Source organism: Haliaeetus albicilla, chromosome 24, assembly GCF_947461875.1.
Source record: "Haliaeetus albicilla chromosome 24, bHalAlb1.1, whole genome shotgun sequence".
NCBI lineage: Eukaryota > Metazoa > Chordata > Aves > Accipitriformes > Accipitridae > Haliaeetus > Haliaeetus albicilla.
The window spans coordinates 23,244,181-23,269,003 of NC_091506.1; the positions used below are offsets into that span (position 1 = coordinate 23,244,181).

Consider the following 24,823-nt stretch of genomic DNA (forward strand, 5'->3'; position numbering starts at 1 on the left):
TTTTTTCTGGAATCAGGCCACCTTTAAAAACCCCTCCTACAAACATGCCAAATAGTCAGTTGAAGGGTAGGAATACAGGAGGAATAATGCTAATTCACAGTTCATAAAAATATATGTATTTTAAAAAGGGTATTTATGTTAACAACATAAAGGTAAGATTGGTCTGGTGTCATCTCATTACGTCAGCTCACTACACTTTGCCATAGACATATTTTCAAAATCCCATGAGAAATCACTTCAAACAGCCATCCTTCAGCCTCATGTAGCTTTCAAAGGACAGAAGTCAAAGCTATTCAAAAAGTCCAGGACTGAAGTGAACATTAGGGCAGCTTTTCTATTTTTGTTTCTAAATGGTGATCTTTATGTAACCTATGGAAATAACTCAGTTCCCAATTAACTCTACATGACCTGTAACTTCATTTTTTTACAGAAGATATCAAGTGTGTCAGTAGAAAACAGAATAAGAGTATCATTGCAAGACGTATAGAGAAAAGTGAAATGGCCTCACTAAAAAAATATTATTGAAAATGGTTCTGTGAAAAGTTTGCAAGATCTGCAGCCTCTCCCTACCTTTAGCAAATGAATAGCATTAATGTTCCCTTCATGCTCTTCAAAAAGCTTTTTCACTGGTGTATGAAATGGCAAAACCAGCAACTCGCCCATGTTTTCACAATAAGAAACCTATTCTGTTGCATATATTGAGAAAGGTAATAAACTTTAACTTTTTTTGTGATGTTAGGAGAAAACTGAACTTAAAACAAAGGACACATCACACATAGGTGTGTATTTTTAACATCTGGTGCCATGACCACCAATAACAGCGCTTAGCACTTTCAGTGTTGGCATCTCTATGGAGATATCAAACTTCTCAGGACCTCCAAGATGGATTTTTTTTTTTTCTTTTTACAATGAACTTACTGATGTAAACAATAAAAGTTAGCAACGCTTAAGCTTGGTGTGAAAGTAAAACAATTTGGGTTAGAGTGTTCAGAATTAATTATACTGTGTGAGAAAGATATTGCCCCCCATTTTAGTGATGGAGACCTATCACACTGAAAGCTCAGATAATGACAGAGAAAGCCCATTGTGGAGCACAGCAATGAAATAGGAGGCTCTAAACTGGCACTCTGCCCGCAGACTGTTCTTACTTTATCAAAAAATAGCATTAGTTTGTATTTCTGCAAAGCAGGTGCAAACTCTGCACAAATCATGCTATATACATAAACATACCACAAAAACTACAGTGTAGACAGGGAGCTGTCAGAAACAGATATCCATAGTACAACTGGCAGTTTGCATCTCGGGTGCCCAATGAGCACAGTTTAAAAAAGCAAGTTTTAAAAATTACCAAAGAGGAAATAAGGAACTTGCAGATGCTGCCTGCTGGCACCAAGTCCTTTCTGCGTGCATACATAAGGCAACAGTCAAATCTGGCACTTGATGGAGCATAACATTAATTTACATATATATCTAGGATGCACAGAGGTCAAATCCTTGCAGCGACTGTCCAGCACATCATCATTCCAAAGCAAATGTGTGATGTGCAGGTCTATGCTCAGACAGACTAAAGCAACAGAGTCCTGTTTGAATGTAAAAACTTCCATTGCACGAGGGATCATGGCCCTGGTATGCTACAAGGCTCTTCACTAAGAGTTAAGTTAGAATTCTTGAGGCATTTACACATCATTACAGCTAGAAATGCTTTATTTATTCTAATTAGACAGATTTATTTTACCTTGGCAGCTAGTAAAACCTGGTCTTAAGCAGTAGTAAGGGCTACTTTGATTTGTCACTAGAGGAAATTATTAGAAAAAAAGAAAAAATGTCCTCAAGCCCTCAGCCAGGGCTTATTCTGCAGTTTAAGATTTCAGTTCTAAGTGCACCACCAGGCCATGAAGTCATTTGTTTCAAGTAGCAATTGATGACATGGCGCTCTAAAACCATGTGTATAGTATGTCATATCTGTAATTGCCTCTAAAAAATTTCACCATATGTGCAGTGAGTTATTGATGAAACTGTCTAGAGAGAACAGAAAATACGAATCTCGTCAGCAATTTGTCCTGATATCTGAAAACATATCCTAGACCTAGCAGTTTCCAAAGTTAGAAGCTACCAAAATTATTTCAGCCTTCCTAAATGCTGAAAACATTCAGAGCGAATCAGTTGACATCATCTCTACCAAAGCTTAGTTTGCCTCTTATCAGTTTGCAATTACTCAACATGACTCCCTGAACCTTCACAGAACCAATTCCTTGGGACAGAGTCCCTTTCCTTCTAAGTGTGGGCTTCAACCTTAGTTTACAGACATTCAGCTTTACATTTGAATATATTAAAAAATATGCACATCGTTTGTTTGTGCTCTACTGACCAAACTATGCTATAGCTGCCCTCTTTGGCCCTGTATTTGTGTCATCTACAGATACTACAATTATTTTCTTACCAGAATATTAAATTTTATGTAGTGTGAGATCCTTATGACTCCACTTAAACTCACCTGCTCTACAATAATTCTAATTTACAGCTATGTTTTGATAACCATCAGAATTACATCTACCAAGAGGGTTTGTTGATTCTAGCTGCTTAGACCAGTGGTCTCCAAAGTGGGGTGCACACCCCCCAGGGGGTTTGCTTCATGATCCATTGGGGTGTGGGAAGATGATCTTAGAACTTCAGTAGTACATGTATATAATTTATGAATATATGTACATACATTGTGAGTGCGTGCTCAAACATTTTTTACTGGTAGGGGACTCAGTCAAAAAGTTTGGAGACCACTGGCTTAGGTAACTCACATACTGTACAAATCCACAATAAGCAATACTACCTTGCATACACAAACAATGTCTGTTAGAAACAGGAGTCAAGTCTGTTTCAATTTATGTCAATAAATGCCATATCAATTAAGGACAAAGGATAACATAATTAAGTGCATACTGGCTGTTCTACAATTCTGTCAAAAATCAGTAGCATGCTCACACACATTATCAATTGTCTAAATCATTCCTTTCTTCTCAAACATGGATATTACATTAACTTGCACTGTTATGGCTTCTGTTTTCCCCATCCCCATAAAATAATTAAATATTACATGTTGGAAAGAATTCATTGGCCAACTCTTCTAAAAGCATTTGGATACAATTTACCCAGATGTGCTGTTATGACAGGTGCTCTTTATCGTCTGGAAACAAGACTATAAAATATAACTTCTTAAGATACGAAAACATTTCCTAATTTGGCTTCCGAACCACAGTAAGGTGAACTCACTTTTTCTGCCCTTACTGACAAATTTACCAGCTGTATTTAATACCATTAGAATTCTTTTTGTCTTAATATTTAAAATGTTGCCCCTAACTATGGTGGCATAAATTTGCATTCCTTTGCTTTGCTTATGATTCAGAACAGGTTCTTACTTGTATAATATATTCATCAGTGTCACCTTCCACTTTTCCATTTGTATGTACTTAGATTTTTTTTTTATAGGTACTTGCATCACCTTGAGCTCCTCTTGATAACAAAAAGGCCCCATGACCAGCATAGACTTTTACTTAAACAGAACACACCAACTGTTGTTCAGAAATTAATAATTACCATTCACAACCCCTACTTTATATTCCTAAGCAAAGTAATACAGTTTATAAACCATGTGACTACAACTTTAAGCATCTCAGCACATCACTATTCAGATGAATCAAGACTATAGGACTGATTTTTAGACACAAGCGCAGCTTTTACTCATCTTTGTCAGAGGAAATAAAATTTACAAAATAAAAATGGCAAAGTCTGTTACAGTTTAAGTTCGCTTACATGCATTCATCATAAACTTCATCACTTGTTAAGAATTTAGGAAATGCCTGGGTACACTTGCTAGCCTGGGCATTTCAGAGGGGTTTACTGGGTAAATGGCACCACCTTCAGTCTCACTGCGAGCACTGGACTGCCGGGCCTGTCCTGCCTGTGACACATCGTGGGGATGTGTTTGAGGGGGTTTGACTGAAAGTAACTTCTGTTCCCATAAACATCCCTTCGGTATGCATAATTTATTTTACTGCATTTATTTCCACTGGACTACAAATTCACTTTTTCACTAGCAAACTAGGAACATATGCACTGTTCATATAATGACAGATATTTTACTGAACAGCAAAATTTTTTTCTTCAAATTTTTTGCATATATGTTAAAAAAGAAAGTGTATTTGTCTTGTATGTGACCTCTTGAATGCATGATATAGCAACACAGTTGTACTTTTTCTAATTTTACATATATATCCACATTAAAATAGAACCTACTTCAAGAATTAAAACTATTTTGTAGGACTAAACTTTCAAGTGCTCAGGGTCTCCTGAGTGGGAGTGAGCATGGAATGGAGGATTTTACATCAAGCTAGCAGAGCACTTAAATGGTAGTTTAAAAGCATGAGCAATTCCCACAGCCAGAGACACTTAGGATATGGCACTGTCAGTAGTAGCGCTGACTGTCTCTTTAAATTAGCTGTTGAATTGTGGCATTTCACAGTTAATATTTTTGCTAAAGAAAGAATTTCCTCTTTAGATGCTACAGCATCTTCATTTAATTTTACAGCTGACCCACTCATTACATTTTTAACTAGAGAGGCCTGAACCGAAACTCAGCCCTCCTCCAACCTTTCAGACTTCACGTATGGGTGTCAGTTTTGATCCTTGAGCTAATCTAGAAAGGCTTTCAAAGATACTGCTTTATCTCAAGAATTTAATACTAAGTCATATATGAGGGTAAACGTCAACTATGCAGCTTTGAGAGCAGGCTGATATACGGACTTTGCACTTCATTAGCTGTGGAGGTAATAAAAGTATTGAACGGAATTAATTTGATCTCACCTTGAAATAGTAAGACTTCCTTTTGAAGTCTTTTATATATTGCTTTATATGTAAATACACACATACGTATTGATATATACATATAAACACACAGATGTGTGCATATAAATACACAAATTGTTCTCCCTTATCTGGAGCAGTTAAATTGTTACACTACAGGCTGTATGCAATATTTAAACTGCAAACATCTTTCAGATCTTCATACATTTTTTTGTATTTCCAGAATAAATTCCACTAGGCAGATATGTAATTAACTAAATGCCTATAATTAATAATTTCTACCTCTGTAAAGCAGTATAATTCTTTGTGGCTTCTGTTGCACAGGTGCAATTATTTGCCATCTGAAAACATACTATTTAACTTCAAACCACCAAAATATCGATATTATCTTTCACTGCAAGGTAGCATAGCAGAAAGATTACATTTTGCAAAGTGGTATATGGCAAGGGAGGGCATTTTGACTCGGTAACAAAGACTGAGGACTTAATATGATTCACTTCAGTTCCTCAAGAGATTTGAGATCTCCCCAAACACAACTGTCATGCGAGCTCTAGCTCCCCATTTCCCATTTCTTCCAGAGCCGCCTTCTGAGCTTGCATTACCTCTCCCAGATGCCAGTACTTGGTTTTGTTTTCTTTTTCACCCTTTCCATTCAGTATTAAATCACAGTGGAGGCATAATGGCATGAATCACATGGCTGAAAACAATCTGACCACCTAAATTTACAGTTAGCCCCTTGATTTGGTTTAGTTTCACCTGAAAATGTTGTAATTCTTTTAGATAATTTGTTCAGAGAGAAAGGAGAGATGTGGAGTAAAGAAATGGCTGTATTTCTCTGTGCTCCTCAACATGCACAAGATCGACCTAACTTACCTGCCCTGAGCTCCCCTCAGGAACACACCTGGACATGGGGGAAGGTTTTGGCAGAATCCCAGCCGGACCATATTACGCCGTATTTCATGCCCTTTGGTATCATACAAAACTCCCACGAACCTCTCAAATGAAACTGGGCACAAGACACAGCAACTCTGAGTTTACTGTACCTATTCCTATGAGGACTGATAGCACCTGTAGCTGTTCTTAAAGGCTTGCAGAAAGCCAAAGGTCTAAAACTCCCATCAACCTGCTCAGCAGAGCTTTCCCTCCCTGCCCCACCATGCAACTTCTCTAGCGTATTGCTCTATCAAATATAATTTTTTTTCAGCCAAAAACTGTTAAAAACCACACAAAACCTGAAAACCAACAGAGACCAGTAGTTGATGAGGAAGTATCAGAATCCCATGTGTCAACTGCTGACAAAACATCTGCAACATCTTCATTACATGAAGATTTTGAAAGCTTGCTCACCATCATATAAATAATTTAATAACCATAGAAATCACATAAGATATACAATTATTGCTTTACTGTTAAACTATAAACATGAATTTATAGATTCTACAGTCTCTAGATGAAGTTTGTAAAATAAGATGATCGTTTTCAACACACACTATATTCTTATAACATCTGTAGCTGTAGGAACTAAGGAACTTATGTGCCAAATGGTTACAGTATCTGACATTTAAATATTGCCTTGATAGAATTTCCAAACAATGATTTGGACATTCAAGATATGCTTGGGAATATTGAAGGAGGAAGGAGGGATACTTTGAAGAGGGAAACAGATATAAAAGCTATGCAAGTTCACGGCAAGTGCTGGAAAAAGTAATTACCTCAGTGTCTCGGTTCCAAAGTATCAGAAGTCTTTTTTCAGTGTGAAAGCATAGTTAGGCACTGTGTAGGTTAAAAAGTAACACTATTAAATAGCAGAAAAATCAAAACAAAAGCATGAAAGAAACTTCTCTTGCAGCGTTATCTCATGGCACTCTGAATTTACAGTCCTTTACACAGTCAGTGTAGCCACGTGAGGCACCAGATGAAGGAGCCACAGCATAAGCTTAAATCCTATGCAACACTACAGCTTAAAGGCTAATGTTTAGCATCTTTTGTTGCTCAAAAATGACCTTGGTTTAGAACACTTCCTATTAAATGGGTGGAATTTTTAGAAAATGATTGTTCCTTTCTGAATCACAGAACACAAAATGATAAGATGCATGTCCTTTTGCCTTCCTATACTCTTTGTTCTCCACACCCCTTACTTTGTCTTATTATACAGCTAATCATATGCTAAAACTGCTTTTAATTTAGCCCGTGAAGACAGATTGGTGTATGTGGACCACTGAGTGGGAGCAGGGTTTAGCTTATATTAAAATGACAAAGTGGGCCTACCAGCTGCCCAGGCAGCTTGTCAGTCCCCTCTGGTACTACAAGCAATCAGTAAGTTAAACACATGCATGGCTTTTCTTTTTACAGCCAAGTTAAAACAACAACAAACAAAACCCCCAAAACCAGGAGGCATCATCTGTAGAACAGCCAGCTGATCACATTTGGTATGACGGATATTTGGAAAGGATATTAACAAAGCACATAAATCTGTTCACCTGATAACAGGGTTGATCACTGTAAAAGCAACTAAAAATGTAAAATAAATGGAGTTACTTAGTTTTAAAAAAGGGAAAACGGGGATGGGGGAACAGGGAGAAATGGGGGGCAGGAGGAGTCAAACAAAAACCAACAAGACTTCCAAAGCTCACCCGTTAAGAGTTCCCTGTAGATCAGCAGAAGCCAAAGTGCTCCTACGGGAGCTCTTATTTATGTTCCATTCCTCTATCAAGTCTTAATACACCCAAGCTTAGATTACTTATTTATTTTTTTAAATTCTTCCTTCAAAGCCCATTTTGTGTAAATAATTTAAAAGCTTGTCAGCTGGAGGCTGTATGATTACAGAAAGGCTCGGAAGCTGGGATGGAAAGCTTTTTGGAACTGCCTGTCAGCTTTACACATCACTTTTGAAATTAAGCATGTTAACTACAATTAAAACAGATTATCAGCCACCTGTGCTTATGGCTTTAGCAAGGTGCTTGGCCATGGCACTAGTTATGTTAGAATAAATATCAGAGTTAGCCCACATCCACAGAAAGCTTGTGGATGGAGAGGAAACTCGACTGGCAGCATTCGGAAATGCACAGTGGAGCCGATTCTACCAAGTACACCGACATTGTATACATCGTGTGCATACCCAGAAGGAAGAATGCAGCAGTGTTCGTTACCCATATACATGATATGTCAAGCTCAGGTTTACTGCTGAACACCTACATATAGAAAAAGAACTCCTTAAAGGTATAACAAAACATCTATTTTTGTGGCCTGCCTCATATAGTATTTTGTCACCCCAACTTTGGATTTATTATCTCTTTAAACACATTCTTTTTATAACACGCTAATGTGTTTACTAAGAAATATCTTTATACTATAAGCCCAGATGACGGTTTGTTGAGAGAGCTCTAGAGCTGGATGTTTTCAGCGACTGACATTTTTACTGCCTTGACTGACATGGTCTGCTTCAAGTTCCTAAATCTACTTAAAGAAACTAAGCAATATGCACAAAATGAGGTTTGTCTCTTAGTTAAAGCATTTAGCTTTGAGGTTTGCTGTGGCATTCAGCACATCCCAAACCCAATTGCTTAAGTAGCTTTCTGTGAGAACATGTCTACTGCAATCACTGTATTTCTACCCCTGAGCACTAAAGACACAGTAAGAGGGCACAGAAGAAAGGATGAAAAGGTCTTCCCTTGTAAAGATCACTGAAAGGAATGTTTCTCTGGGTTAGTATCACATTGTCGTACACATTTAATTTAACCTACACCTATAATATCTAAAGCTAAGAAAGACATGGTAAAATTAGCAGAAAAGAGACACCACAAAATGGGCCAAATGAGTAGAAATTATTGACTGTAGAGAATAAAAAGGCTCCTCTACACATCCTGTTAACAAATTAATTCCTCCAACTTCAGACAGCAGTTTATTTCTAATGGTATCTTTCCAGTTCTGTACAGTCAGAACAGACTAGCTCACAAACTAGTTCATATAGGAAACATTTTATTGCTATTGTAACAGGAGTTTCACAGTTTGCTTTATTTTTAAAAACAAAGGAAGGATAAAGATAACTGAAAACTGTAAGACAGCAGAATTATTTCAAAAGCCGTCAGTTTAAGGATACTAAGATCAGGCACACTTCGTATAATTTGCCAAGTTCGTTGCTTCCCTGCTGAGGGCAAAATTCGAATCCTTGTTGAAGTTAGTGGGAGTTTCCCCACTGAATTTCAATGGCACCAAAACAGTCCCTTAGGTATTGCATTTATCATTCATTTGAACCACGTTTAAACAACAGATTTATTTAGAGATGCATTCAACAAAAGAGCGATCACAGTACCTGTCAGAATGAAAACTCATCCTTACTCCTAATTCCAAGTGCAGCATAGAAATAGCATAGACAGACTATCACAGAGCACCTGCAAATGTACTGGCAAAACCCACCAACCCTGGGATAAACATTCAAGCTGAGCAAATTCAGGCAAATCTGCCTTCCAGGTTTATGGAAGGTTAACCTTCAAAAGTGTGTGTGTGGGGGTTGGTTGGTAAGGGTTTTTTGTTTGTTTGTTGGGGTTTTTTTCTTTTCATGTTTGATACCATTTTTCTAGTGACAAAAGCAAGAATACTGAACCTTTCAAACACAAAGCCACAAAAGATCTAAACGAGCACTTCTCTAAAACATTTAATTCAGTTTCTAATCTAATTTAGATTTTGAATCTGAAGTTTTGAAGGTATTTTGAATACTAACCACAGTTTGGGAATAACACCAGTTTGACCGTTGTACTTAATGCAATGTAAAATAGATTAGAGAAAAGTAATGAATGCAATAATACTCAGCTTCTGTTCTGTTAAGACCTTCTTGTCATATTTTCTAGAGTTCAGAATTGGTTTCTGTCTTGCTTATTGCTTATATGTAAACTTCTGAACCACTCTGGTTTTGGAATTTAAACCAAAAGAAACTGTAACCTCCTACCATGTAGTCTTCCAAAAGTCAAAAAGGCTATAAACACCAGGAATTAGAAATCTAAGTCCTCATCTCCATGAGAAAGCTCGCTTTACAAAATTTAAGATCTATTTAAAAAATACGCAATTAAATCAACATGATACCATTTGCATTACCTAGGCTGTTTAATAGTAGCATATAGTAAAAAATAAACCCAAAGACAGACAGTCTATTGCTGTATTTTTATGTAGCTACCAGTGATGATAAGCTTTACAATCAGCCTGTGCTTCATCAGTGATAATCATCAAAATTGTTTTAAATTTGTATTGATTATCCTATAAAAGCACAGAGGCTTTAACTATCCACAGAAACAGTAAAAGTAAATACTAACAATGTTACCCCTCTTTCTCCTCAACCTCATGATTGCGTGCCCTTTATTCCTGTCCTTTTTTTAGGGCGCCCTTGGAAACTCTTAACTGCAGAAATTGATAGGAAGGGAATGCTGAACAAAGTATCTCTCAAGTGGTAGAACACGCTCTGGGGAAACTTCTCCTCCTACCTAAATAATTCTTAGCAAAAGTCAATAGAAAAACAGTATAAATATTTGATAGGCATATAACAAATTGCCTTAATACTGGAAGGGTGAGAGAAAAGAATAAAAAAAAAATCCAGTGGAACATTTGAACCCATCTGGTAGATAAGTCACATACAGATATCAACCATCTGGGATTTGAACTTTATACCTGACCCTTGGCTGGACAGCATTTGTTGCCATAGCTGTTTAATTAGAAGGATCTCCAGCTTGAAGAGGAGGAAACACTTGAAAAATATTTGCCAAAGAACAATATGCCTTAGTTTGAGATTTTTCCAGTGTCTTCCTTCTATTTAAGAACTAATGTAGTTATATTTATTTGCATGTGGATTGATTATATTAAGCCTTTTGCAGCCTTTGCAAGGAATTCCTTTGTGAAACGTAGGTTGAAGGGGAAAAAAAAAAATCTTCAGCAGCAGCAAATTCCCAAGACACACCACTGATTCATTCAACAAAAGTAATTACTTTAGCAAATGTTTGTGTATTTCAATGCCAAGAGGAGGATTCCAGGTATTTTTAAAGCTGGTCAGAGCTTGTCAGTCTAGCTGATATCCAGAAACTTCTAGTCAATGTGATCTAACATTAACACACCACTTAATCAGAAAAATAGGATGTTTCTCTGATGAAAGGATTTTATCTTTAACAAATGTTGCATTTCATTCTTATTAATGTGTTCAGAGCTGACATCATATGGTCCCTAGATTTCCCCTGGAGGTATAGATTTTAAAAGTCCAGAGGGAAATTATAATACCGTACACTGATTTGTTGACATATGAGCTCTGAAATTACCATCGGAAAAAAATTCCAAGGTCTGCAAAGATAATTTCACAACCCAAAGTGCATCCTAGCCCTGTGCTTAGAATTTTTAAAAGCTTTTTGAAAGGAAAGCTATGAAGAATGAATGAATAGCACACATTGGGGCCAGATTTTAAAGCAATTTTCTAAAGCACTGTGGAAAGTTCATCTCCCTTTTTAATGGACACCGACTACTTGGACAAAATGTTTCCCTCCCTTCTCTCTCAACAGATTTAGACATAGTGAAATTCATCTTTTATGCTTTGATAGACATTAAAAATTAGAGACAGGTATGGAAAAGGCTGAGACTACCATCACAGGTCTCTTGTTTTCTTACCAGTCTCATCTGGTTTAGACATATGGATACCGGTACCCTAAGGACATAGATGTATTTTTTCTGCTTCTTTGATGGAAAATTAGGTACACAGTTCCTCTTATTAATAGCATCATTAGCCACTAGTATAGAGTAGAGAAGGCAAAGACCACATATCTGACCTCACCACTTAGAAAATTAAAGACAGAATAGTCCCAATGAACTAATGGTTCTGAGCAGACACCAATAGATAGCGGGTCATCACCTCGCAAAAAAAGTCTCTTGAAAGGTTAGACATAAGGGAGGGAAGTGTGTTAGCAATCCTTTTTCATCTCCTAAAAGTATAAGAAAGTCATGAAAGGCTTTCTTCTTCCCTCCTGAACTTATTTATTTTCATTTTAGAAAAATTCAGCTTTGTGCTACCCCAGAATTTCTACTTCAGAAAACTGGATTGTCTAGGATACTACGTACCTTTAGACCTGAATTCAGATCATTTACAGTCACCAACAATCAGATGAAAATGTCTATAAAATAATGAGTTTTGTTAAGGCTTCAAGACTCCCTGTTCTGAGAGCGTTCTTAGTCCTCATCTCGAGATGGTCATGCTAGGATCCCTAAACTACTAAATTAACAAAACCCACCAACAAACCAGCAACCCTTCAGTATATTTACAAATATGAACCAAGCAACTTTCCCCTCCTCAAAACAGCTTTACAGTATTGACCACTCGTGTAGCTTTCCCAGTGTGCTCGGAACTTTCCCATAAGGCTCCTAAGTGCCTCAAATATACCATCTTTTCTTTAAAGTCTGAGGAAAGGATCAAATATTGATACAGAACACTACTAAGCCAGTAAACTTATTTAATGGTTGAATACATACTATGAAATATAGAGTATCAGACAGAGAAATAACTTGCACAAGGTTTTTGTGTGTGTGTGGTTTTTGTTTGGTTGGTTTTGTTTTTTGGTTTAAAGAAGCAGCTGAATAGCCACATGCCTGCTACTACCGGGACTTGTATTAAGAAGGGATCTGTGCGTCTTTCAGTGACCGTATGATTTTCATTTTGGCTATCTTTGCATGAACACCTGTCTCCATCTTTGCTTTGAAATGGCTCATGTGGCATATAGACTTTAAGGGAGTCCACTCCCAATTTCTTTAAAAGCTTCATTGTTTCACTATTTTGGAGGAAAGGGCTTTGCCAGTGTGGTTATGCTTTTGTTCGCTGAACATTTCCTCCAGAAGTGACAATGGTGTAAGAAGCCCTGATCATACTAACCCATTAGCCCTGACCCATTTTTTTGGCAGCCTATTTTTACTGTGGGTTCTTTTCCTTATCTATCTCACGTAGCTTAACAGTTTGTTATACCGGCAAAACCAACATGTCAGGACAATCAGATGGCGGGAAGCAGGCTAGCACAGCATAGGCACAAAAAGTATTTATGAAGTATCATTTAAACCCTTTTCAGCATAATTTCTCCCTCTCCACCCCATTCATATTCCAAGAAACACCATAGCTATGCCTGTCCCTGCAAGATGGGCATTAAGTGGAATAGTGTCAGAAGGTGTGGATGTGAGCTACTGTGCAAGACTCAATAATCTGAGTAACAAATCTGCTCAAGTACTTAGAATACAGAGGTGGAATAACCAGTAAAATACAGCGGTTTCAGGGCCTGAAACAGGATAAACAACTTGGGACAAGTTTTTGAAGAGGTTGCCTTTAAGGTTCGCATTCTTTTCCATGTGTTTGTTTTTAAAGAATTAACACTGACCATTTGGAAAGAGCTCAAGTATTTATCTCCATCTCACTGGCCCCTTTCCGCCACAAGTGTTTGTTACATTAACTTGAAAATATACAGACAGTGAAAATCTATCATCAGGTCTTTGTATACATGTCCAGAAAAATCACACAACTGAGCAGACTGCAAGACAGAGGTCTTGAGTATTGCTATTAGTGGAAAAGTGCTTAAATTCAGAGCTGTGTACCTATAGCAGTTCAGATTAAGCTCTCCTAAATAGTCAGATAAAAAGTATGCTTTTCATATTGCCTAGTTTTCACTTATTTTGAAATATCAAAAGACAATTTCAGACAGATAATAAGCTATTGAAAAGATCAATCTGCCCCTATTTCATTGATTTGGTGGAATAGTTCATTCTTCTGATTTAAACATGAAAGGGAACTAGGCCATACAAAAATCTGCTGATACAAATGCATCTACCTATGCAGAATTTGTATTTAGCAGTATACAGGCCTGCAGGCATTTTATGGATATCCAACAATTCTAAGTAAATTGCAACTGAGCTTTAAATCTAAGCTGAATGCCTAAGATTAAAAATATGCTATTTAACAAATGGTAACTGCTAATATGGTTTTCAAACTTCTGTTAAATCAGCTTCCATTTCCTTAGGAACACAGTAAAAACCAACAATAACAGCGTTGAAGCTGTTTTTATGGCTTTTATAAAGCTTTTTTATACCTATATCTGCCAATCATAGCTATTACTTCTATCCACTTCTTCCAAAGGCAAGCAAGACTCGCTCTTAGATAAGAGGAGCCAAGGCAAAAGTGCAAAAATGCCTTTTATCTTCCAGGAGGCATCAGAAGCTCAGCATCCCCTTCCCACAACTTTCTCTGAAATTGCCCAGATGCTTTACCCAGAGCTGCAGTGGCCACGGGACTGTGTGCCCTTCCCAGGTGGTCAATAAATGCCTTCTTGCTGAGGAAGGACTGACCACAGACACACAGTTCCCCCTCTGCCACCAACGGAGAAAGAGCCAAAGAGTCATTTAAAAGTCAAAGGTGGAACAAACGTTCAGAAAACTTGAGCCAAAGAGATCCTCTTCCAAGGCTTGTGGGCAACAGACGAGATTGCAATCCCACTGAGCTTTTAACAGAAAAATGTGTTACCATAAGACTCATAATATATTCTGAAGGCTTCCAAGCAACAGAAAGGTTGTATTTCCCTTTGCACCAGCCTGCGCTGGCTTTGTAGTCTGCCTTTTTGACAGAGCTATCACAACCCGCCCAGATTTTTTTGAAATATCTCTTGCTTTAACACGAAAAAGCATACAGGCTGCAGATGAAATAGTACCATCAGATCTCTGCCAAAGGTCATAGCAAAACTCTCCTTGTCAAGGAAGCAGCAGCGTACGCAGCTAACACTAACTGCATCATGGAGCACAGGCAGTGGTGCAGTTTCTCAAACAACTGAGCTGTCATACTAGTTTTGCTTTACGTATGAGATTCAGCTAACTGGCAGACAACACAGAACAGGTATCACAGGTACTACATGGGCACAGCAGTTCATGCTACCTTAATTCAGCAGCATAAGCGTTGGGAAGCTTTTATCAAGGATCTCCTCTGAAAGACTGCTTGTTTTGATACCCGAATAATGCGAAGTTATACTCAGGAAAGCAAGTGGTGACAGAACTGTGGCTGTGAACATAACCTAGTCCTCAAGATGATGTGGTAAACAATTATGTCCAAGAAAACATCCATATTAGAAAAACAATTTATGTGAAAATAAGTAACTTTCAGGAGAGCTGAGCCAGAATGTTTCATGTCAGGGTGGCAATCCCCCCTGTGTAATTTACAGTCATGGTGTTGCTCCCTGTACAAAACAGGCCCCATTAGACCATGAAAGTGGCCCCCTGATGTTATTAGAGAATACTATTCATTACTCTGATATCACAAACCAATGAGAATTCATTAAATGCAAAATGCCGTGCATGTTGCTGAGACTTTTCCAGAAGATGAACGCAGATGTGACTAACTCAGAACATATTTAATTTTTAATTGATGAGTTTGCAGCATGCAGGTTTGCACCTCAGTACACTCAGCACAGAAACGCTCCACAAGCGCAGCAGGTCAGGCAATCGTGCCTCGCCTACCTTAAGTTCTGCTTAAGTTTCATTAACCAGTCAGAGGGTGTGAAGTAAATACATATGTGATGAGCTTTCATTTTTTTTTTTTTTTTTAATATTTGTCTGTTACTGCAGTTGTCATGAGACCCTAAACTCTCCTAATTAAGCAGTTCTGCCATCCCGCCCCCCTCACTGGCAAGTAAAGGAAAAACCCCAACAATCTAAAAACACTTCAAACACTTCAGTCACTTGATACTTGTCAGGCAGTTAATTATATGAATGAATTTATTGTCTCCTGCTAAAAGATGACTGAACACAGGACACTCTGCTTACTGCATAAATTCTTGCTGGTTTTATGATTATTGTCAAAGAAAGTGATTAATAGGCAGATATTGCATGGAGAACAGCAAAAACATATCCAGAATTAGAAATTACACTTGTATAGCAAAATGAATTCCTATTAGAAAAGGAATAAAACCTTTACCAGGCATTTAAGCAGAAGTTTTTTCATTAAAATAATTTCACATACCATGCTTTTCATACTATGATCAAATCACAGTATCCACTGATGTTAATCACATGATTCATAAGCATTAAATTGATCAGTACTCACCAATTACTAAAATGTCATCTGACTCCTTCTGGAAAATGCATGATCTCATTAAAACTAGATAAGCTTAGAGCTTTATTTTCTCTCTACCTGATTTGTTTTAGAGTCCACTAGAAGATAATTCTGTTCAAACTGAAGAGCAAGTAACACTTCCATATAGTTTGTTTCTTGTCTGTACGTTCAGAGCAGAAAGTCACAAGCTGAAAGGCTGCTTTGGGAGTTCTTAAAATATAAAAAATACAAACCAAAGAACTGAGTAATCTAAGAGCAACAACAGAAGCAGTATCCTTTCAAAACAAATCCTAAATGCCAATTTCTAGGTAGGTCTGAGAAGACATCAAGCAATAGGACTAGCAGTGGAAGGCAGTATAAACCTCAAACAGTAGTTCTGTTCTAGAAGTTGCCACATACATTTTTACCATATGCATCACCTACAGCAAGCATGCAAATACAAAAAGCTACCTTAAAATAATTGAACTCCTCCATCACTAGACAAACAATTTTACCAGTTCAGTAACCTATGGTTCTGCATCAACAAGCTCTTTTGAAAGGTCTGTGTAAATAAATAATAAAACAGTCTGTTAACTTCTCTGGACCACCTTCGATTAGGTTTCTGACTTCTAGGGTTTCAATGCATATCATTATACCCTGCATCGTGAAAGGACAGAGCTTTGGCATAGTTTAAACCCAGGGCTGCTCTTAGCCCAAACTAAAGGTTTGAGCTAAACAGTGTTGCAACTGTTTTAATGCAAAGACATGACAACTCAGAAGAGGGCTAGAAGTTGATTCCATTTTTAGCTAATTAGCTAAGCTGGCTTCAGGTCCTTTTATACCGGAACAGCTCAGTAGACTCAGCCTTAAAATAAAGGAACAAACCCTCTAGAATGAAACCGATGTGGGCAGTGACTAAAAACAGCCTTCGGATCTCACACTGGTGCATCACTTCCATATTTTGCAGTTACTCGACCCTTCTTGAAAAACACACAGTCTTTAAGTTCATAAGGTACCTTGACTTTTTTGTACAGGAAAACACACAAACAAGAAGCCCTGCTGCTGGACTGACAATTTCTGTATACTTCCAAGGTAGCTGACCCTCACCTGTGAGTTTTCTATGTGAAGAAAGGCTTAATTATATACAAATATTGCAAATTCTGTGGTACTTTTTACACTGAAACTCTAGCAAGGATTAAACTGAAATCACCTGCTGTCTCTAACAGCCCCTGCCTATACATTTTAAGCTTTTAGCAATAATACAGCAAGTGGTGCACAAGGAGAAAGAGAGCATAGCACAAGACAAAAAGAGCACATGAAAATACTAAGTAGGAGCAATTTTTGCTCATAGAAAAAAAAAAAAAACAAAAAAAAAAGCAAAAGGAGCTGATGAGGTTCTGGTTGTCTGCTCTAACAGATCTGTCACCTGTAACCTGCTTAAGCTCACCATGCCCTTCCTGAACTTAAATCACAAACCACTAATTTACATTAACAATCAGATTGAAATAATATAGCTGTGTAAACACAGATATGCCCTAGCTGAACAGAAGCAACATTTAAAGACAGTTAACTGAGTTGAAAAAATATCAGCCCAAAACAAAACCAAAGCAACGTGTAATTCACCCCTTGAACAAGTCTCCTCTAGGTAGAGCAACCGAGCTCAGAGGAATTAATGCCATAATGATTTCATCTCCAGATTCCTATGCATAGACCAGAGACAACAGGAGAAACATGGTACATTTTATCCAAATAATATATTAAAGTATGCAAAATGCACAGGACACATTCATACACTCCTAACACAGAATTCTAAAGACACCAACTTCACCCTAACCTCACAATGATTTGTTATACTGGCATCAAAGGCTTATTAAAAATTCATTAAGTGCTGTGTGGCTATTGGCACTGTCATGCTGAAGAGATCTTTTAACCCAAAGGAAGGTTTGCACTAGGATAATTACAGTTGTACTAGCTTAAAATACAAGACTAATAGCTATAGAAAGCCATGCACTATATGAAGATTAAAGCATCCAGACTGAATGACGACTTGCATTCAGGTTTGTCTTGTAGCTTCTCAAGTGCAGCATTTTGCAGATGACAAAGAAACCCACACAGAGACTGAATACAAAAATAAACACATTCTGGAGATACAGGAGTCAACATGGAAGGTTTTTTTGTTGTTTGTTTGGTTTTGGGTTTTTTTAGTCTTAGAAGTGAATTTTTAGTAATTCTTGTTCACCTTTAAGCCATAAAATAGATATAGGAAAATCACTTTGTTAGTGTCTGATCTTAACAAAAGGTGCCAACTCTATTGCTTACTACTGTAACAATATGTAACACCTATTCTCCTTTTCTGAGATACGTTTCACAAACATTAACCCTGTAGGTGTCAGGAGGAATATCTGAGGTGGGTATTCTCATTTCCATTTCAGATGACAACTGAAATGCCTAAATTAAATATCTAATTATATATCCCATTATCGTTGGTTACATGTGACAGCTAAACATCCATAGGAAGAGAATGCTGCTATTTGCCAATGAACTACAGAGCAGACTCTGTCTAACCTTGGCTTAGTCCTGTCTCTTCAGCCCATGCTATCTCCCATAAGGTGAAGTCACACTTCAGCTGTGTGAGCACTGTGTCCCCCTGCTCTCCCACCAGCACTTGTTATACTCCCTTGCCCAACAGGAACACAAGCTCTTTTGTGGGGCCTTGGGTGAACCCCACCACTGCAACCACCTGGATGGAAAACCACCCCTTTTTCTCCTGCTGGCTTTCCTGCATGGCTGTACAACGCTTGTGCTGGCACCCTGCATGGACAGTCTGGAAGCAGGAGCAAGGAGCTGCAATAACATATGGGGCAATACCATCACTGAACATAAACTGTGGACTAACATATTCATTGTATTATTCCTTTACATTGACCCCTGTTTAATTATTTAGAGTAGTTTGAGCTTTCATGATGCAGTGTGGATGCTCAGAACATTTATGAATAAGCCCCTAAACAAGATACACCAAACTGCCTTTACATGCTCCAAACTTCGACGACTGCCCCTCCCCTACGTAGCTACAGTAGCTCGTGTTGCCCAAAATGCAATTAAAGCCCAGCTGCGACCCTTTCACTTGTCAGGGTGTTATTTTTCCTTGATGAAAATGCAGCACTCTTCTGTCAGTCTTCAGAAAAAAAACCCAAAGCAGACAACTAAAAATAAAGTATGACTGAACCAAGATGGAAAATGTTTGTAGCAGAAGGAAAATAAGTGAAGAAACTCCATGACAACTCATACTGAAGACTAATTCTTACTTTTTTCCAGATGTGCAGAGCACTAAGAACTAACTATTGACTGTTTTCCTCCATTACTCGCAAATGGAACTTTAAGATGCAAGCCGAAAACTATGCATTACATTACTATAAACCCTTTAATTTATTCTCTGTGGGCTGTGGATCTGCTGATTCAGATGGCTCCAGTCTGCTCCTCTAACCACTAGCCCCATCCTTACAGGCTGGCTGGCATATAGCACATTACCAAGGGAACGAGTAATTCTGCATGCAGCTGATCTGCTCCCTGTCTTTATATAACTTGTGTTCCTCTGTTTTAATACTGACGCAACCCTATAAACACAATGGCTAATCTGAGTATGTTGACAAACAATTTCCTAATTGTATATTTGCCTATCCCCCATCTATGGTGGGTTACTAAAATGTAACTTTAACAGAAGTAAACGACTACTGATGCTTTAACCCCAGTTCTACTTTCATGCGTTGCCAAATTTCTGATTTTGGGAGAGTTTTCCACCTGTGAATATCATCACAAGCAGGCACTCACCAGCAGAGGAAAGCACTGCTATTTAGCGCAATACTCCCTCACAGTGAACTTCAGAGGAGCAGGAAGGGCACTGTTTGCCCTCCGCACACATACTGGGACAGCAGTGCGGTCAGCGAGAAGGGCGAGTCGAGCGGAGGTTGCTGTGACAGCACAGGCAGCGATACTGCCCTGCCCCTCACTTAGGAACAGTGCCGGTGGCAAACACCATTATTCCCCTTTTCAGAAATATTGGAGACAACTTGCAGCGCTCAGGGCAGGAACACTTAACACCTCTTGTGCAGGTAGTGACTGCTGTTGGCAAGGAGAGTCAAAAATACCACGGTGTGGCATGAGTCACGGCTGGCCTTGGGGGAGATTGGCTTGGCCAAGGGAAAAGGATAATGATCCTCTATCCTTTAAGGTGGAAACACAATGCAAATTGGACAGGACTGACAACTCTCCCCCTGGATACCTGGGAACACCAGCTCCAGGTGGGCACTGTCCCGGGGCTCAGGAATCACCCCACTGCTTGTTCTGTGGTTTGGGGATGTAGCCAGACCCTGTCCCTCCTGCGCCTTGGGAGGTAACCTGGTAATATCGTAGGCTTCATGGGGGCTCAGAGAACTGAGCTCTTTTAAAGGACAGAAGTTTCATGTTAAGTGCCACAAGCTCAGCTTTGGTGCGTTAGTGAAGAAACACCTTCATCTTTGTCATTTTTGCAATTTTGCTCTAGGAGTAGGCCAACACCGCACAGAAGACAAAGACGACATTTAGACAGTGCAGTATATTTCCACATGTGCTAGTTTTGGCTGGGATAGAGTTAATTTTCTTCATAGTAGCTGGTATGGGGCTGTATTTTGGATTTGTGCTGAAAACAATGTTGATAATACAGGGATGTTTTCATTATTGCTAAACAGTGCTTACAGAGAGCCAAAGCCTTTTCTCCTTCTCACCCCACCCCACCAACAAGTAGACTGGGGGGGCACAAGAAGTTGTGAGGGGTCACAGCCATACCATGTGACATCATACTCAGCATATACAGCTGGGGGAAGGAGGAGGAAGGGGGTGTGTGAAGTTTGGAGTGATGGCATTTGTCTTCCTACGTCACCGTTATGTGTGATGGAGCCCTGCTTTCCTGGAGATGGCTGAACACCTGCCTGCCAATGGGAACTAGTGAATGAATTCCTTACTTTGCTTTGCTTGTATGCGTAGCTTTTGCTTTACCTGTGAAACTTGTGTTTATCTCAACCCACGAGTTTTCTCACTGTCAACTCTTCTGATTCTCTCCCACATCCCAATCCAGGGGGAGCAAGCAAGCGGCTGGGTGGTGCTTAGTTGATGGCTGGGGTTAAACCACAACACCACATTACACCATCCTGCTCTCTCCTAAGCTTATTCCAGCATTACCTAAAGCTCCCCTATGCAAAAAGCAAACCACTGCATTTTCCTCTAGTACTACACATGTATCTCACCTTGCTAACAGGCATGACTCTATGATTTTAAGGTCTAGTCACAAACTTAAACACATATACATGGATGTGGACGATCTCTCTGCCCCCAAGCCACACAGTCTAATTAAAACAGACAACAAAGACTCAGTCAAATATTTCTTTTAAAGCTGCTGGAGTCCAATGGAAACAAGACCAACCCTAAAACCCAGTTAATAATAATTTTCCTTTTGGAGTGGGACTGTTTTCTCAGTGAGGCATAAAACCCCTCATTCAGGCCTTGCGCATACGTAAGGAGCTGTAGTACAACTGGTCCAGTGTAGTCAATGCAATACACTGCTGTTCAGTGCGGCGGCACTGAGAGCGCGTAGAAGTGCTTTTACAAGAGCAGCTTACACGCAGAGGGAAAAAGCAAACTCACTCTACTGGTATAAAAACACTTTGAGGCTGACTGAAATCTCCAGCAGGGGCTGCCTGGGCTTCACAGTCTTCTAGACAGGGAAGGAGGCAGAGAGGCAGAAGGACTGGTAGAGCCTCATACGTGATGGATAAGAACATGAGCCAGAATGGTTACTGAAGCCTTCCAAAACACAGGGAGAGTTTCAGGATTTCTGAAGGATATCATAAAAGCAAATTAAGGTGGAAGAGATCTTTTTCCACAAAGGAAAAATTCTTTTTTTCTTAATGCTTTCAAACTCATTGGTGTCGCTGCCAAAGAAAATAGGATCTGTTAAAACAACCAAACACATTAACTGAAAATACTCATAGTACTGTAACAAAGAGCAATATTACTTTGCATTACACTAGCATTCAACCTACATATTCTGAACAGTAGTAAGGTCACTGATAAAAGAAAGAAGTGGATGTTTACATGTGAGCACAACTTGCATGTTAAACTTCAGAAAAATAGCCACACCCAAGTGCTCCCAGGAACCTTTGAAGCTTAGTCTCAGTAGGAACATACACCTTTATAACTTCAGAGTTTTGCACAGGACTTTTCTCGGACATTTCCAGCAGTATGGAGGTTGGGATGAACATCTGTGCTGTAAAGACTTTTTCTCTGGATTTAAGCACTGGTCCAGTTTGTTTCAGGCATTCCCTCTGCTTCTGGTTCTAAACTCAGATCATAAATAAAATGACTTGCATCTTAATCAAATCCTCTCTCAGGGATTATTTCAGTTTCTATTATATTGACTCACTGTCTGCTGGGAACTAAGGGACTTTTTAGCTTTATTTCAGGACCCTGATGATAAAAAGCTCTCCACAGTCCCATTCTGGTTGTAATGAAAGTTCATGCAAGAATTCAGGCTCTCTAAACTTTTTCCTCAGCACAGAATAATTATGCAGTGTGAAATGCACTAATTATTTAGATTATGTGATTTCTCAAGGGAGGCTTGTGTGACAAAATGTACCATTCAAATCATATAACCATGTAACATGAAGAAACTATAGCACGAAGATGGCTAGCTATTTTTAAATATATAAAATTGCTGTGAGAACGCACAATCACCAAGCGTCTCGCTTAATAGCTCCATTCCTGGAATAAACTCTGCTGGAATCCACAGCAACTGCTCTTGGCAGGGAGCATGCAGCATGTCAAACACGAACCACTCAAAGAATGTGCCCAGCGATGCACAGCAGCCACAGCCTGTCATCTTATTTAAGTCGGCTGCATTTTCACATAACACACACAGGTAAGATTGTAGCACTACACTAGCTTAGAGACATTTGAAACTTCAGAGTTCTATTCTGCCATAAAAGCCACCTTCTTTTCTGCCCCCCTTCCCCTTTGTCTGAGCAAATGATGCTTGTGGTCTGCTAAGAACACATGCTGTATCTCTGGATTTGGAAGAGAAAATAAATAGAAAATTATGATAAGCAAGTAGTCATGAAAATAAGGTTTCTTTCATATTCCAACTTTTGCCTGCTTGTAAATGAGACAGAGGTACTTCCAAGACTCTGAAATCATGAAAACTCCACTTTCCTTGAAGATTTTTTGCAATAATCCTGTATTTTTTTTTTTCACAGCTTTAGTATAAGGACAAGTAAGAATCTAGCCTAATAATAATCTCAGACTACTTAGAGTTAACCATGCAGAGGGAAAGAATACAAGCAGTAGGGCAGACGATCTTAAATACAGGCAGTTTTCAGACTTACCACAAAATAAAGTTTTATATATTCTTACCATACCTGATTGTCCTGACAGAAATGCAGTATTTCCACATCAGATTCCACATTGCACTGCCATCTCCCTTCATGACCTTCTCTGAAGCGTTTGCAAAGTGAAAAAGATTTCAAGTAACTCAAGGAACAAGTAAGTTTAGCAGCACACGACTAAGTCCAAGGTTCATGCAGCAGCCAAGCACTGATTCACGATTTCCAAGTCATTCCTCCGACCTCCACTCAAATGAACTCAGAGAAGCCAGCTTTCTCATCTGAAGTCTCGGGTTACTTCTTTCTTCATGATTTACAAGACTTGTTGTTTACATTATTTGCAAGCCAGAAGAGATTATTAGAGGCTGTTCAGAAAGCTACATATAATATTGCTCCAAGTTGTCAAGTAAGAGAAACCTATCTATGCAGCACCTGCGAAGTTATTCTAATTCATTTCAGTTCAAAAAAAACAGTCCAGTAACCTCACTTACGAGAACTGTAAATGCTTCCCAAATACACACTAAATCAAATGGTTTAGGCTGAATAAACTCTCAACTGTTTGCAAAATTTCTTGCATACTGTAATAAACTTTTTAGTGCCAAAAGAAGTAATGAGTCATTTTCCAAAGCCGTATTTGAACACATACAAAGTTATGACTTTCAGTACTGAATATCAGCTATGACACTTAGCCTACAAATTACATCCAAAAAAATGGCAATATCTGATAAAACAAAACAAAACAAACTCAAAACAAAAAAACCAAACCCAAACCTCAACTTATTCATTATGCATATGGAATCCTCTTACTGTGCTGACCAGTTTAAACACACAGCATTTATTGCCAAAAGTTTGAATAGAACTTAAGCCTCAATACACACACACACGGAATCAACCTTAGAGAAAAGTATTATTATTGTTGTTGCAATTATTATTAATCTTTTTAACTGAAGGACAAGCCCTTTAAATTCTGCCCTGGTTTCTCCAAGACCACCCTGAAAGTTAGTGTTGTTGCTATGACAGATTAAAACTTCCTAAGCCTTCGCTCAGCCCACTGAGACCACACTCTCTTCTCTACAATGAGGTCAACAGCACGATTATCAGGGGCTCTTCTGGATCAAAGACATTAGATACATGTTTATATTATAAAACTTAATTAATCAAGAAACTAAGTTCATGCTACTTTTTCATCGAACAGTATGCTTTTATGATTAAATGTCTGTTTTCTGTTGCACAACTCCATTTTGTGTAAGGCCATTTTATCTAGGATCTTGTGACTGTTACTACTATTCTGAAGTACATTCTGTTTCAGGGGTTTTCTGACAACTATTCCCAGACCAAGCTATTGATGGCTCATAAAAAAAGTCAGAAGTTCCACAGCATATTGTACATTTTAAATTGGTAGGCTCAATAAAGAATAATTACATTAGAAAACATACATCTGTTCTCAACACAATCATTGAAATACATTTCAACGGTGGAAAAA

The 24,823-nt window shown here is 38.5% G+C and overlaps 1 protein-coding gene across 14 annotated transcripts in view; it reads right to left on the bottom strand.

Annotated features, from left to right (window-relative positions):
• The window catches only part of IQSEC1 (IQ motif and Sec7 domain ArfGEF 1), a 357,476-nt gene that overhangs the window by 118,972 nt on the left and 213,681 nt on the right, over positions 1–24,823 (bottom strand). The window contains exon 1 of one of the 14 annotated variants that reach the window (XM_069769838.1): positions 23,377–23,601. The exons of 12 other annotated variants lie outside the window; for them this stretch is intronic. In XM_069769838.1, the coding sequence (XP_069625939.1) occupies positions 23,377–23,444 (68 nt within the window). In that variant the 5' untranslated portion in view covers positions 23,445–23,601. Of the gene's footprint in view, positions 1–7,487; positions 7,608–23,376; positions 23,602–24,823 lie in introns of those variants that run through there. One more of the 14 variants, XM_069769847.1, reaches the window with a different exon arrangement.